The sequence below is a fragment of the Rhinoderma darwinii genome, chromosome 3 (genome assembly GCF_050947455.1).
Source record: "Rhinoderma darwinii isolate aRhiDar2 chromosome 3, aRhiDar2.hap1, whole genome shotgun sequence".
NCBI classification, from domain to species: domain Eukaryota; kingdom Metazoa; phylum Chordata; class Amphibia; order Anura; family Rhinodermatidae; genus Rhinoderma; species Rhinoderma darwinii.
The window spans coordinates 229,461,695-229,478,518 of record NC_134689.1 but is presented as its reverse complement, the minus strand read 5'-3'; the positions used below and the strand labels follow the sequence as shown (position 1 = coordinate 229,478,518).

The 16,824-nt window shown below is 44.4% G+C and overlaps 1 protein-coding gene across 1 annotated transcript; it reads right to left on the bottom strand.

Annotated features, from left to right (window-relative positions):
- Positions 1-289: 289 nt before the first annotated feature.
- LOC142747980 (tubulin alpha chain-like) lies at positions 290-8,552 on the bottom strand. Its single transcript, XM_075855091.1, has 4 exons — positions 8,447-8,552; positions 5,333-5,549; positions 2,994-3,142; positions 290-1,442 (listed from the first exon to the last, which is right to left on the bottom strand). Exons 1-4 carry the CDS (start codon positions 8,447-8,449, stop codon positions 465-467), a joined length of 1,347 nt encoding a protein of 448 aa, XP_075711206.1. The 5' UTR covers positions 8,450-8,552; the 3' UTR covers positions 290-464.
- Between the last annotated feature and the right edge of the window lie 8,272 nt (positions 8,553-16,824).

Sequence of the window (16,824 nt, the reverse complement as noted above, 5' to 3'; positions counted from 1 at the left end):
CATGCAACCACGTGGCAGTTTGTCAAAAATAGGACAGGTCCTACTCCTGTCCGCATTTGACAGAACAATCTTGGTCTTTTCATTGATTTGGTCCGTGAAACAACGGTCTGCACGCGGTAAGCCATCAGTGTTTCACGGATCCGTCATTAACAACCGTGCGACTGCCAACGGAAGTGTGCATGAGGCCATAGGCTAAGCTGAGCAGGAGTAAAACCTAATGACACTATGTATTTCATACACCACATTAGGTTTCTCTGAATGTCCTCGATAATATTCACAAAACAGGACATCAATATGATATTTTTTATTAGCAACATCTTTAAACATTACATACAGAACAGACATAGGCAAACTGGTTCACAATCTTCAAATGCTACTCTTCAGACTTTGTAACTAAATCAATGGCATTCCCAGGTTTAAATTACCTTGCCTGTTTAATGTAAGCTTTTAGAGCATATTCATTTTCAATACTCATCATCCTCTTCATCAGCAGCATCTCTAGAGTCTCTCCCCACCTCTTCATAATCCTTTTCCAGAGCGGCCATATCCTCTCTGGCTTCAGAGAACTCTCCTTCCTCCATCCCCTCTCCCACATACCAGTGTACAAAAGCCCTCTTAGCATACATTAGGTCAAATTTATGGTCCAGCCTAGCCCAGGCCTCTGCAATTGCAGTAGTATTACTCAGCATACAGACAGCACGTTGAACTTTGGCCAAGTCCCCTCCTGGGACTGCCGTGGGAGGTTGATAGTTAATTCCCACCTTAAACCCAGTAGGACACCAGTCAACAAACTGGATTGACCTCCGGGTTTTAATAGCAGCTATTGCGGCATTTACATCTTTGGGCTGCACATCACCCCTGTATAATAGGCAGCAAGCCATGTATTTACCACGTCTGGGGTCACATTTAACCATCTGATTTGAAAATTCAAAGCAAGCATTAGTAATCTCGGGCACCGATAGTTGTTCGTGGTAAGCCTTCTCTGCCGATATTATGGGGGAATAAGTTACTAGGGGGAAATGTATTCTAGGATAGGGCACCAAATTAGTCTGGAACTCTGTCAAGTCAACATTCAAGGCGCCATCAAACCTCAAAGAGGCTGTAATAGAGGAAACTATTTGGGCAATTAATCTATTAAGATTGGTATAAGAAGGGCGCTCAATGTCCAGGTTACGGTTACAAATATCATAAATTGCTTCATTGTCTACCATGAAGGAACAGTCTGAGTGCTCCAGAGTTGTGTGGGTTGTCAGGATAGAATTGTAAGGTTCCACCACTGCATTGGAAATTTGCGGCGCAGGATAAACCGAAAACTCAAGCTTGGACTTCTTTCCATAGTCAACAGATAGACGTTCCATCATCAGGGAAGTGAAGCCAGACCCTGTACCTCCACCAAAACTGTGAAAGATTAGAAACCCTTGAAGGCCAGAGCACTGGTCAGACTGCAGAAAAAAAAAACAAAAAAGAAAAAAGGAAAAAAAAAAACACTGGTTTAGTTTAAAGGGATGAAAGATATCTGCTCAGTAGATTTATAGTTTAATTGGTTTATAGAGGTTGTCTGCTGTGTGGCATTCTACATATGTTCTGTATTAAAGGGAAGCCTCTAACATTTCTGCAATTCCCCAACTTTTTATGAAAAGTCTGATGCAACTCTTCAATACAGAAAACTTATCTTCCAATTACAGGGGTATTTCTACCATAGGAAGTGATTATATATCACTAGGGTCAATGGAGATCTGATCTCTTGCCTCAAGTGAATGAGGCTATGGTACCACAGCTGTGCAGGAAAGAATCCATGGAGAGGCCACAGTACTTGATTAGCAGAATGGCTCCTTTCCGGAGATTGGGGGGGGGGGGGGGACCCCGCAGTCCTGTTCTAATATATTGCTGCAATGCTAGGCACAGTCTAAGGGCCTGTGCACATCACCATTCGGGTTCTGTTCAACCTGTCAGGAACAGATGAATGGAAAGCCGAACGGAAACTATAGCTTTCGTTTCAGTTTGTCTCCGTTACATAAACTTTCAATTTTTTCCCCATTGAAACAGCGTAGTAGACTATGCTATGGTCTGAAAAAATAAATAAAGATGGAAGCTGTATGGAATGGAGACAAACTGAAACATTACCATTGAAATTATGGTAATGCAAAACAGAAGCTATAGTTTCCATTCATCTATTCCTCACACGCAGTATTTTCAGACGTAATTCAGGCGTTTTACGCCTCGAATTACGCCTGAAAAAACAGCTCCATTACGCCTACAAACATCTGCGCATTGCTTGCAATGGGTTTTACGGTGTTCTGTTCCCACGAGGTGTAATTTTACGTGTCGCTGTCAAAATACAGCGCGTAAAAAGACGCCCACTTCTTGGTATGTTTTTTGGAGCAGTTTTTTCATTGACTCCATTGAAAAACAGCTCCAGTAACGTCCGTAAGATACGCCGCAAAACACGCGAGCTGCTAAAAAAAAAAAAAAAAAAAAAAAAAAAAAGTGAAAAATCAGGAGCTGTTTTCGCCTGAAAACCGCTCCGTATTTTTCTAAGCCGTGTGAACATACCCTAACGGAGAGGTTGAACGGAACCCGAATGGTGACGTGAATAGGCCAAGGTTGAGTTCAGTTTGTTTGTTTTTTTTTTACACGTTTGACGCGGAAACCGCGTCAAAAGATGGCCGAAACTGCCTCCCATTGATTTCACTGCCCTCTCTTCGGACGTTTAGGTCTGACCTCCCATTGACATCAATGGGAGGCAGAAAAGGCGTAATTCACTGCGTTTTTTGCCCACAGCACTCAATGGCCGTGGGTGAAAAACGCAGCAAACAGCGTGCAGGCAGATCAAAATCTGCCTCGAAAGTCGCAGAATTTTCTGCCTGCAAAAAAAACAAAAACCTGTATGAACAGTGCCTAAGAGTGGTGTTTCCAGAAATAAAAACAATAATTTTCAAACCTCAAACAATCCTTGTAAAAACGGATGTCAGGTTTTGATATAAATAACTTACCATTTTACGTAATCTGTCCATAACGCCATCAATAACTTCCTTTCCAACAGTATAGTGACCTCTGGCGTAATTATTTGCGGCATCTTCCTTTCCAGAAATGAGCTGCTCTGGGTGGAACAGTGTGCGGTAGGTTCCCGTTCTGATCTCACCTAAAAAGGGAGAATAAAGATTGAGGGGAAAGTCAGTTTTATTATACATTTCCTTATATCAGACCTGACTCAAACATATAAAGTGGTTAGTGTTTAACACACTGAATTATTGGAAAATACGTCCAAACACACGTCAGCCATTTAACATTTATTTAGTTGGAGACTCTTCTTTACGCTACCCGCTTCTGAAAGTGTATGTAATCAGACAATGGCAAATCTACACAAAAACAACAGTGTTGGTCCTCACATTACATTGTGATTAACAAAACACAATTCCAGTGTATATGGGACATATTTAGGCAGAGGTTCAAATAAAAAAGAAATTCCAAGGCTAAATTAAAGACCAAATTGTGTTCAGATGGAGTGCACTCATTGAAATGACCTGTTCACTTTCCCTCAGGTAAGTATGATCGTGTGTGTAAGGCCCCATGCACACGGCCGTGCCCATAATCACAGCCCACGATTGCTGGCAAGGCCAGCCGCCCGCTGTTTCGGGCCGTGCTCCCATACAAAGTATAGAAGCACGGTCCGTAAAACGTATACTCCCCCTACAATTCCCGGCACGGACACCCATCCGTAGCGCTACGGACAGGTGTCCGCAACCAATAGAACCGAATGTGTCCGTAAAACCGCGGTACGGTCAGCAGTTTTACGGTTGTGTGCATGGGGCCTAACCGCTTTCTTTCGGTCCTTTACCCTTTTAGGCCCCCTGCACACAGCTGTAGCCATAATCCCAGTCCGTGATTATGATTATAGCCGGCGACAGTCATCTGCATTTTGCAGGCGGTGCTCCCATTATAAAATAGGAGGGTATGTTCACACCGCTTATATTCGGCCGATTTTCGGGCCGTAAAATCGGAAGCAGAACACCTCCAAACATCTGCCCATTGATTTCAATGGGAAAAACTGCATTCTGTTCTGACGGGGAGTTTTTCTTTTACGAAGCAGTGTTGAAAAACGGCTGCGTAAAAACCCCCCACGAAAAAGCATGTCACTCCTTGGAGCAGTTTTTCATTGACGCCATAGAAAAACCGCTCCAAAAACGGTGATAAAAAAAAAACGCAGCGAAAAACGCTAGTTTGCTTTAAAAACGGCTGAAAATCAGGAGCCGTTTTCCCTTGAAAACCGCTCTGTATTTTCAGACTTTTTTATTAAGCGTGTGAACATACCCTAAGACATGTCCTATTTTTTTTTTTTTGCGGAGCCTTTCTATGGCCCGGTCACCTTCCTATAGATACATGGGAAGGTGTCCGTGGACAGTAGAAATGAGTGGGTCCGTACTTTGATCTGCAATTACGGTCTGTAATCGCAGATCAAAATTATGGCTGAGTGTATGGGGCCTTAGGCTGTACTCACAAAACGTTTGCGCACATTTTTTTTTATGGTGACATTCAGACGAACGTGTATAAAGCCTGTGTGCTGTGCATGGAAATCACGTGCAGCACCCGAACCCATTGATTTCAATAGGGCAGTTCACACATGCAGGGGTTTTCACGCAGCGAGAGTCTGTTGCGTGAAACTCACTGCAGGTCCTATATTGGTGCGTTTTCACGCACCTATGCTCCCATTGAAGTCAATGGGTGTGTGAAAACCACGCACCACGCACCGCACACGGATGCACATCAACATGCGGTGCGTGATTTGTGCATCAATTCCATTAAACTTTTTTTTTTTTAATTACATGCTTTGCGAGTGCTTGAATAACTCATGCCACTCGCAAAGCACGTGAACTTGATATGCTCGTGTGAATGCAGCCTTACTTGTCCAAACATGCCGTGGCCAGATGTTCATAAAATATGAAAAAGCTTACATACATAGGGGCAGGTTTACTATTCAAAAGGCGCCAGAATTCTGGCTCAAATTGAAGTCTAAAGATGTGCTAAAATGATCATACAGCATGAAGCACTGAGAAATTTGCCACATTTAGTGGCGCAGTTTTCATAATGTGACGTTCTATAGAGAAACGCCTGTACAAAATGACTAAATAAAAGAGCCTCGAAAGCATGTTTTTTTTTTTGTTTTTACAGGAGTTTTAAAGCGACACTTTTTTTAATGCAGAAAGCTGTCAATTTTTTAAGAAAATTATCTTCTCTACTGCAATTTTCCTTCATTGGCACATTACAATTATAATAGTAAATATTGCAATGTGTGAAGTGTAACATGTAAACTCCTTCATGAAATGCATCTTACCAATAACAGTTGGTTCCAAGTCAACAAAAACTGCTCGCGGCACATGTTTTCCTGCTCCAGTTTCAGAGAAGAAAGTCCCAAAAGATGAATCTGCGATGTCCTTGTCCTTAGGAAAAGTCCCATCTGGCTGGATTCCATGCTCTAGACAGTAAAGCTCCCAGCAGGCATTGCCCATCTGCACTCCTGCTTGGCCAATATGTATAGAGATGCATTCCCTCTATGATACAAAAACACCTATTAAAACAACTGCAATATCAAGCTGGTCAAAAAGGCGTTGTCCAAGGTTACAAAAACATGGCTGCTTTCTTCCAAAAAACAGTGCCAAACCTGTCCACAGGTTGTTTATAGTATTGCAGCTCAGGCCCATTGACTAATTAATGCAGCTCGGCTGCCATACCAGACACCGATTGAAGGGCATGGCACCGTTTCTTCTAATCCTATACAAACCCTTTAAGATGAACGATTCCTAGGCTCCATTCACATCACTTTTGGCTAAGAGGTTATACAGATACATAAAGAAATCCTCCCCTCACCTAAAACTAGAAATGTAAATTAATGAAAGCGTCTCAAAAGGGACACTCACGAAGAATACATTGGACATGTGGCCAAGCGAACCTGCCAGGTGATTTCTGCTCCCATATCTAAAGTTAGCATATAATAAGGGGTTAGATACCAAGCTTCATGATGTATAGGTTTATAAGATTTGAAATATTTCAGTGTTTTATTCAGAAATCCCTTTAACTGGTGCAAAGAAAAAGTGGTTCCCATAAGCCACTACTCTAATCCGGTTGCTGCTTTTATTTTTGAAAAGGCCGTTGGAAAATAGATTAAATCCGATTGGTTGCAATGGCAACTACTACACTTTCTTTGCATGAATTTTGACATTTCTTCCACGGATACAGAAAAGGCTGTCAATCAGCCTGTGTGGGTGGGGTAAGCAGGACTGTCTCTTCTAGGAGTCCCATCAGGTTTTTCTCTGCTTTTTATTCAGAAATCCTGCCTAAATCATATATACCCATATATCATGGAGCTCAGCATCTACTCCTCTATCCTATGCTGCCTTCGGGTAGGGCACAAAAAAAAACAAAAAAAAAAAATAATAAATATCCCCACACACTGGAATGGTTTAGTTAACTTACCTGTTGCCCCGCTCCTGAATGACCAGCCCTCGTTCCGGTCCCCCATTTTCCGCTCCAGATAGATGAACACTGATGACGTCAGCTCTGTGTCTTACAGCACAGACGCCATCACCCGCCCATCTAAGAGCAGAGGGTGTAGGGGCATGTCTCAGACTTCCAAAGAAGCTCTCCATAGCAAAGTCTGAGACTGCAGTGGCCATACTGGAGAGCGTAAAACAGGGGAACCAAGTCACAGGAATGGATAATTTAGTAGCAGGGAAGTGAACGATACATTTCCATGTATTTTTTTTTCTTCTTGACAATAAAACCTAAGCAGTTCAAGATAAAAAGTGTCTGGCCTCCAATGACAAAGAGATCCATACCAGAAACAATACATAAACGCCAGGATATACACTGAATTGCCACTTTGAGAGACACCTACCCTTTCACGGTTAGAGAATTAAACACATGATCCCAGAGTGCAGCATAAAAATCAAATTTTTCCTATGCAGGGACCATGCTTATTGGAAGATCAGAATTTGGCGCAAGCAGCATGAATTCCTGAACCATTCCTGTGAGATGTCAACAATTCAGACCAGTAGAGAAGGGGTGTATTCACACGATGCGGTTTTGCCGTGCAGCCGAAAACCGCACGGACAAAGTGCATGCGTTTTTGGAAATCACAGGAAAAAACGCATGCATATTTTTTTGTGTGTGGATTTTGGCCACGCAACAAAACCGCACCATGTGAATACACCCTAATGGTAGAGGGAATGTTTTCTTGGCACAACCTGGGTCCTCAGATACCTGTAGATGGAAATTTGAACAGAAGGGCTTATCCAAGCACTGTGGCACCCAAGTTAAATCAGCTCATGGCAGAAGGACGTTTTAGCGGTAACTGCAAGAAGCGGTTCTGTCCGCATGGGCCAATATTCCTACAGAAAAGTGTCAAAGCCCTGTTCAATCTATGTCACAATGAATTGCGGTGGTTCTGAATGCCAAAAAAAAAAAAGGACCAACACTACTAGATGTGCGTCCCTAATAAGGTCGCCATTCAGCGTATAACAGACAACATATACTTGAATCCTTAAGTCTAATTCAGACAGTTGTAATCTAAACCACTGGTCTTAGCCCAACCACTAGCATTAGACCAGCAATCAGGCCGGGACTCGGGGCCGTAATACGGATGATAAAATTTAGCAGCATCATGGCCATGTGAATGAGCAGAACCCATGAACTACTGAACTTCAAATCACCAGGGAATCCATTGAGTCAGTAGAACCTAAGGCAGCCTGCAAGTGTAATACAGACCCTAAACTTCAGCCGTAGGCTACATTCACATGATGCAGTTAAATTGTAGTTTATTAAAGGGAGATTGCTACAAAACACTGCAGTTCTATAAAAAAAAAAAAAAAAAAACACAAGACAATAAAATGCATTGTTTTGCCCTAATTAAGCACAATGTGGCCATACCATCTGAATATACCTATAGGTTGGGTTTACACGGTGTGCTTTAAGCATGCGGTTTTTGGCAGACGAACTGAGAGAAAACGGCAGTTAATCTCCCAGAACCCAAGACAAAAAACACATGAAGTGAACCCAGCCTTAGGGCATGCACTGTAAGCACCGGATATACTACTACTACTAATGAATTAAGGGGTGACTAATCTTTTTTAAAAAAAAACAACAACTTTGGCACATCACAAGTTTTGTTCAGTGCGGGACCGAGCACTAAACACCCCCCCCCCTCCCCCCACCGATCGCAAAAAGAAAGCTGCATAAGCGCTTGGGTAAATTCAAGTAGTGTCTGTCCTTTAAACGTTTCATCCCTTTATGATCCAAAACACTACTGAACGTGTACTAGCCCCCCGTCAGAGGGAAACAAAGACCTATATATAAAACTAAGATTTATATGCACACCAACATAAAGCCATGTAATAAATCACCAAACGTAAAAATAAATAAACGTAAAGCAACGCAGCCATTCTCAACTCACCATGTTTTAAAGCTGTACTAAAGCAACACGCAGACAATGAACGAGGAGACCACTGACTGACTGCTCCAAACTAAAACTATCTGCACTTCGCCCAAATTAAACTATCCCAGGCGTGGCAAGTGGGAGGGCTAAGGTTCTTAACCCTTTCAAGACCGAGCTCATTTTGGCCTTCAGGACCAGCCCCATTTTTTCAAATCTGACATGTGTCAATTTATGTGGTAATAACTCTGGAATGCTTTTACCTATCCAAGCGATTCTGAGATTGTTTTCTCGTGACATATTGTACTTTATGTTAGTGGAAAAATGTGGTCAATAAATTCATTGCTTATTTGTGAAAAACACCAAAATTTAGAGAAAATGTGCAAAAATTATGATTTTTCTAATTTTAAATGTATCTGCTTGTAAAACAGATAGTAATACCACACAAAAGAGTTACTATTTCACATATTCCATATGTCTACTTTATATTTGCATAGTTTTTTGAACATTATTTTATTTTTCTAGGACGTTACAAGGCTTAGTACTTTAGCAGCAATTTCTCACATTTTCAAGAAAATTTCAAAAGGCGATTTTTACAGGGACCAGTTCAGTTCTAAAGCGGCTTTGAGGGCCTTATGTACTAGATAGACCCCATAAATCACCCTATATTAAAAACTGCACCCCTCAAAGTATTCAAAACAGCATTCAGAAAGTTTCTTAACCCATTAGGCGCTTCACAGGAATTAAAGCAAAGTAGAGGTGAAATTTACACATTTTATTTTTTTGCTGCAATTCATTTGTAATAAAATGTTTTCTGTTACACAGAAGGTTTTACCAGAGAAACGCAACACAATATTTATTGCCCAGATTCTTCAGTTTTTAGAAATATCCCACATGTGGCCCTAGTGTGATAATGGACTGAAATACCTGCCTAAGGGTATGTTCACACGCACTAATTACGGATGTAATTCGGGCGTTTTTGCCCCGAATTACGTCCAAAAATAGCGCCTCGATAGCGTTGACAAACATCTGCCCATTGAAAGCAATGGGCAGACATTTGTCTGTTCACACGAGGCGTAATTTTTTTTAAAAAATATCCTTTTTATTGTCAATTTTCACATTTTCTTACAAACATTTCACGTAAAAGTTACATCATGAGTGCGCAGCACTCAACTGTCATTGAATTAACTTTGAATTAAATTCAACATAACATAACATATAAACATGGCATAAGTGTCGATCTTCATATGGACTGAAAACATGACTTCCCCCAACCCCGACACGACCTAAGTCATCAATGAGTATCTACTTATCATTTATCCCCCAACTAGTTCAAAGTTGCAACCCCCCTAAAGTGCCTGCCAAGAACTGTGTGCAGTACCACTTTGTGTGCTGGAAAGGCTTAACAATTTCCGCTATTTCGGCTGCTGTACATTGCGATTCTATGAATATTTGCCACTTAGTTCCCGTTTCCTTCCGCCTTTCCACCTCCACCCTCTCAAGAACTAATAACTGTTTCAGCCGTGACACAATCAGTTCTAACCCCGGCGTGTCTGCCTCCAACCATTTACTCAGCAGGCATCTCAAGGCTACCAGTAAAATCGTGTGCACCAGCGCTGGAGGTGATCTCACTCCTCGAGCACCCTCTTCCTCTGGCGGCCTCGCCTGATGGAATAGTAGCGCTTGAGGCGTCAGTGGGAGGTTCGCTTTCCAATGATCCTCAATATATTTTTGTACCATCCCCCAAAATCGTTTCGTATGTACGCACCCCCACACTCCATGCCATAAATTCGTCAGAGGTGTATTGCATTTGGGGCAACACGTAATGCGGTCAGGGAAGGATTGTGAAGGCAGAATATTAAAGCCATATATAGGTGAATGCATCAACTTAAAATAGGTTTCCCTCCAGCTCTCATTTATAACACTCTTCCGTACCATCTCCCAACCCCCCAGTATGATCTCTCCTATACCTGGATCTTGGGTCCACCGTTCCCAGATTTTGAAACTAACCCTTGATTGCGGACGAACAAAACCATCTCTCAGTGCTCTATACAACCCTGAAATGGTCTCCCGCCCAGTTGTTGGACCTTTGACCTCATCCAGAGTGTGCGAGGTAGCTTCCTTACTCAAATCCCTGAGCCTGGAGGTGCAAAATGCTCGTACCTGAAGTATTTGTAAAAAATTGACCCTACCTTCTATGGGTCTGAGTTTAGTGGTAATTTCCTCCCCAGTTAACCACCTCCTTTCCTCTATGTGCATAAGATCCCCTGCGTTGTCAATGCCTACCATCCCCCATGAGGCAAATCCGTCCCCCTTGCCTACTCCCGGTAAAAATTCCGGGTGTCCGCTCAACGGCATATATTTCGATACCAGGTGAGGTAACCCAAACTGCTTACGTACCACTTTCCAAGCTAGGACTGTATCTCTCAATACAATGGAGGTTTTGAGACGGCACGGAAGAGAAGCTACTCTACAATGTAACAAAGCTTTCAGGTTCCAGGGTGAGGCATACACCCCCTCCAGATCTAAGTTGGAATAATTGCTCGTTTCGTGAAGCCAATCTACTACATGACGAAAAAGACAGGCCACGTTATAACCCCTGACATTCGGAAAGTTCACACACCCTTCTTGTTTGCCCATCATGAGCTTGGTAAGTGCGATGCGAGGCCTTTTTCCTGCCCATATAAATTTAGTGAATGAGGCCGTCAGTTTAGAGACATCCACATGCTTCAATAAGAGAGGGATTGTTTGAAAGGGGTATAGCAATCTGGGGAAGCTAACCATCTTAATTAGGTGGCACCTTCCCAGGAGGGACAACGGCAATTGGCCCCATCTAGTGAGTTCCGCTTGTATTTTTTTAATTAACGGGAGATAATTTAGGCCATACAGGGTGTCCGGTATCCTTCCTATTCTGATACCCAGATAAGTAATGCAATGTTCAACTGAGGATATCCCACACCCCAAGGATTGCCAAAAGGTCTTAGGCAATGGCCTGCCCAACTCCAGCAGTTCGCTTTTACCTAGGTTGACTTTATATCCCGAGCATTGCCCAAATTCCTGCAAAAATTGAAAAACCGTCCTTAAATGTTCTTGAGGATTTGACATAAAAAGTATAACGTCATCAGCAAACAGGGCTAACTTCACTGCCTGAGACCCTACTTGAATGCCTCTGAACATATCCGATTCCTCCAGAAATCTAGCCATAGGTTCCAATGCGAGATTGAATAACAGGGGCGACAGGGGACAACCCTGTCGTGTTCCTTTATGTAATTGGAAGGGATCCGACAGGAACCCTGAGGAGTGAACACGTGCCTGCGGGTTATTGTAGACACCCTTCAGGAAGACCCGGAAGTCTCCCTGAACGTTCATTTTGTTCAGCACCATCCCCAGCCATTCCCATTGTATGTTATCAAAGGCTTTCTCTGCGTCTAACGCTAATAGTGCCAGTTTGGTACCTGGCTGGGGATCGTGCCTGACTGTTTCTAGCACCGTCAACACTTTGCGTAGATTCGTCACTGCTGCCCTGCCCTTTACAAATCCTACTTGGGATTTTCCCACCAGTGTGGGTAGATACATAGCCAGCCGATTGGCCAAAATTTTTGTGAGCAATTTCTGATCTTGGTCTATTAGTGAAATGGGACGGTACGACCCCGGGTCAAGAGGATTCTTCCCCTTCTTGGGTAACACCTTTATATGCGCTACTTTGGCCTCTGCTGGTAAAGCACCCGTCCTTAGTAAAATATTATGGTATGCCACCAAGGTAGGGCTGATTTATTCTCTCAGAGATTTAAAAAACTCTCCTGTGAATCCATCTGGACCCGGGGCCTTTCCGTTAGATAAGGTCTTAATGGCGCTCCGAACTTCCTCTAATGTAATCTCTGCGCTCAAGTGACCGTTCTGCTCCTGAGTGAGCCCTGGCAGCTTCACCTTCTCCAAAAATTCCCTCCCTTTTTGGAGATCTATGGGTGTCTCTGAGTAAAGGGCTTGGTAGTATTTACTTAATATGGTGTTGATTTTTTTGGGTCTGAGGTAGAAGTTCCATTAGATTCGTTAAGTGTTGAAATGTGTGACGGTGCATACCACCCCTTCGCTAATCGCGCTAATAATTTGCCCGCTTTATTGCCGAAACGCATCAAATTGGGACCGGTAAATACTCTCTCTTTTGTCTAACCACTGATCAAACTGTCGCTTGGCTTCCCTCCATTTCTCCCCCAATGGCGGTGATGGAGAATGTAGAAATGCTGTGTATGCACACCGTAATCTGTCGCTCGCTGCCTCGTATCCTTCGGTCGTTTCGCGTTTAAGATTAGACATAAATTGCATAACTTTCCCCCTTATTACCACTTTGGCTGTACGCCAATACAATGACGGTTCCGAGCGATGCGATACATTATCCCCATCAAATTCCATCCACCACCCCTTAAGCTTCTGTATAAAGCCCTCATCCTTTGCCAGAAAGGCGGGAAACCTCCAGATAAAATCTGTTCCTCTAGCTACTGTGTCGGCCAAGGTAATGGTAACCGGGGCATGGTCCGAAATAACTAGATCTTCAATCGCCGCTTCACGTAATCGTCGCGATAATGCGTCATTAACTAGCAAGTAATCAATACGCGACCATGACTGATGAACATGGGAGAAATGTGTATATTCCCGCGCATCTGGGTGTAGACTCCTCCACGCATCTATTAGGGCCGTGTGTCTTAAAAATTCGGGCAAGATCCTATCTCTATTTCTCTGCGAACTAGTCCCTGCGCTCCTATCTTCCCTTGAAGACCTCACAGTGTTAAGGTCTCCCCCCAGAATCAAAAACCTAGTGCGATCCTGCTGGAGTTGGGTTTCCAAATGACCAAAAAACCCTGTGTTAATCGTATTTGGGCCATACACATTATGAATACTGATAGTTTCCCCTGCATGCTCAATCACTAGATGGATCCAACGGCCCTCGTCATCCCGTTCCTGGGACACCAGCGTAAACGCAAAATTTTTATGTATCAAAATTATAACTCCCGCCTTACCCTCCATTGCCGACGAGCCAAAAACCTGACCCACCCAGAATTTTTGCAAATACTTAAACTCTGGCTCGGTAAGGTGAGTTTCCTGTAATAGGGCCACATCTGGGTGCAATCGTTTCATTTGTCGCAAAAGTTTGGTCCGTTTCTGTGGGGATCTCAGCCCTTTAACGTTCCAAGAGGCTATTTTCATGTTATTGGGCCGTGCATAAGATGAGCTAAAATGCCTAAAAGTCGTGATAGGTTCGGGGAGTCAGATCCGCCTTTTTCCAAGAGCCATGTATAAACATTAATAACATAACCAAAACCCGGCTTATAAACCAGAACCAAACTCCATGTCAAGGCAATCCAGCCCTTATCTAACAAAACCATAAAATCACCTACGGCAAGGGTTATCAGCCCCTTAATACCCACTGGTGTAAGTGACTTCACTTTTTTCTGTTGTGTCAAAACACGCCCCTCCCTCCCTCTCCCCCCCAGACCTGCATATATGTCTCCTTCAATGAGGAAGCAGCACCTGCCCTTACCACCTCATTACCCCTTTGTCGCCTGTGCACACATTTATACATTCTCATACCGTCGGTTTAACAACCTAGAGTCTGTTTGGATTATATCCTCACATAACCACATAAATCTTGTTTCGCCTCTAGGTTTCCCTGCCTCCTTTTCCCAGATCTCCTACCGCAACTTCCCCCAGTATGCCATCTGTGGCAGATATAACTAATCCCTTGCGTAGGGGAGGCATTGTATCATTCCCGGTCGATCCCGCCCACAAGGAAAAATCTCAGAACCTGATCTAACTCCCTCACTAATCTCCTGTAGCGAGAATGCAGGGAAATATCAAAAATGCATACATTTCAACATTGTAACATTATAACATTAGGTCAGCTGTTGACCGGTACAGAGTGCCGTATAAGACCGCCAAATATCGCCCTCAAAACTTTCAAATTATCTGCAAACTTATCTGTAGCCGGTCGGAATCTGCAATTGGTCTAGAGCGTCCACAGAATCATCATCACATCAGCTTAAATAAAATGGTGCTGAAAAGAACTTCGTCCGTCAATCAGGAGACGTAGATCGGGTGCGGTCCCGCGTTCGCCTCTGCGCCTTCGGAGAGTCCCCTCCATTTCCGGCTCGACCCCCCCGGGATCTTCCTGGTGTGGGCATTAAAGCTTCTGCCCAGGTTCGCTCCATATTTTGTCGGTTCCGTTTGGCTTCTCTTGACTTGCGATTTGGACTGTATGCTGGACTGTGACGCTCCTCTTCTTGCTGGGGTCTGTGCCTGCAAAGCTCTGTAAGTGCGTCCTCCGCTTCCTGTGGCGTGGTGAAAACCTTGTTCCGTCCGTTCTCTTGAAACACCCGTAAAATGGCTGGGTACTGCAGATTAAAGCGTATTTTTGCTTGGAACAGCGTGGTGCAGATCTTGCTGAAGGCCCGCCTTCGTTTTGCAACCTCCGCAGAGAAATCCTCAAAAAGTAGCACTTTCATGCCCATTATTTCCAAAGGACGCGATCTGCTGCGGAAAGCTTTCATGAGTGCCACCTTGTCATTGTAATCCAACAGCTTAAAGATTACTTCAGAACCAGGGAAGTTGGAACCAGCGCTGGGAGTGAAGTTTTTAGTAAAACGGAAAACTAGTTTCCAAGTTTAATTAGTCTCGGTTAAAATCGAAGCACAGGGGCTACGAGAAAATAAAGTGACAGGTAGGTCAATCCAGAGTACAGAGAGAAGGAGTGAAAAGGCGGTAGCCTACGCGTTTCAGACCTTCGCTAGGTCCTTAGTCATGGCTTATGATATCCTATATCCTTTCCGTGACAAGGTGAGCTGGAGGAGTTCCTTCATATTTTTTCTTAAAGATTACTTGTCTGGGACGAAGCGAACTGTGGTCATCTGTTGCTGGGAGGTTTCTGGGGTCCGGCCCCACTCTGTGCGCCCTCTCCAACCGGCAGGGACGGGGAAGACCTAAAGCTGCTGGCAATGTCCTCTCACATAGTCGCTGTAAATCAGAAGATATCACCGCTTCCTTCAGCCCCACCAGTCGCAGGTTGCTCCTCCTGGAGCGGTTCTCCAGATCCTCCACCTTGTCCCCCAACTGCGTAGTAACAGACAGCACCCCTTTCAGTTTGGATTGCAGACGCTCATTTTCATCCTCCAGCAGCGTCATACGCTGTTTTAGCTCATCAGCTCTGGTAGTGACTTGTGCCAGCTCCGCCTGCACGCGGTTTAGGGAATCTTGCACCGTTTTTTCCAGCGCCTTTTGCAGTTCTGGCGCTATCTGTTTGGCTACTTCACGGGCTAGGGCTACATAATCAATGGCTGCAGGGTGAGAGGACATTATGTGTTCTGCCGGGCTTGAAAGCTGGGACTGATGGTGTTGCAGCTCATCTTCCTGTGTGTATAGCAGGGTCGCAGTGGCGGGAAGCGCCGCCATCTTACCTCCCTTTACCACGGCCGCGGCTGAATCTTCCATGGCTGGCTTCTGCGCGCTTCTGAGGAGGTACCTGTCCATACAGGCACCACCGGGTATGTTTCCGTGTGTAGGGCTGGTGGCTTCACCGCTGATTGTCGTCGCCGAAGCGACTATTGCGATCAAACAGGCTGGACGGGAGCGGGAGCTCAGTCACTCGCGTCCTGCATCGCCAGCGCCGGAACCGGAAGTCCACGAGGCGTAATTTACGCGCCACAGTCAAATGACGGCGCGTAAATAGACGCCCGCGTCAAAGAAGTGACCTGTCACTTCTTTGGCCGTAATTGGAGCCGTTATTCATTGACTCCAATGAATAGCAGCGCCAATTACGTCCGTAATGGACGCGGCGTTCAAGCGCCTGCACATGCCGTTACGGCTGAAATTACGGGAATGTTTTCAGGCGGAAACATCACCGTAATTTCAGCCGTTACGGACGCCCTCGTGTGAACATACCCTCAGAAGCAAAGGAGCACCTAGTGGATTTTGTGGCTTCCTTTTTTAGAATATATTTTAGGCACCATGTCGGGTTTGAAGAGGTCTTGTAGTGCAAAAACAGTGAAAATCTCCCAAAAGTGACACGGTTTTGGAAACTGCACACCTCAAGGAATTTATCTAAGGGTATGTGCACACGAGGGAATTACGTCCGTAATTGATGGACGTATTTCTGCCGCAAGTACCGGACCGAACACAGTGCAGGGAGCCGGGCTCCTAGCATCATAGTTATGTACGACGCTAAGAGTCCCTGCTCGCTGCAGGACACCTGTCCCGTACTGAAAACATGTTTTCAGTACGGGACAGTTGTCCTGCAGCGAGGCAGGGGACTCCTAGAGTCGTACATAAGTATGATGCTAGGAGCCCGGCTCCCTGCACTGTGTTCGGTCCGGTACTTGCGGCCGAAATACGTCCGTCAATTACGGACGTAA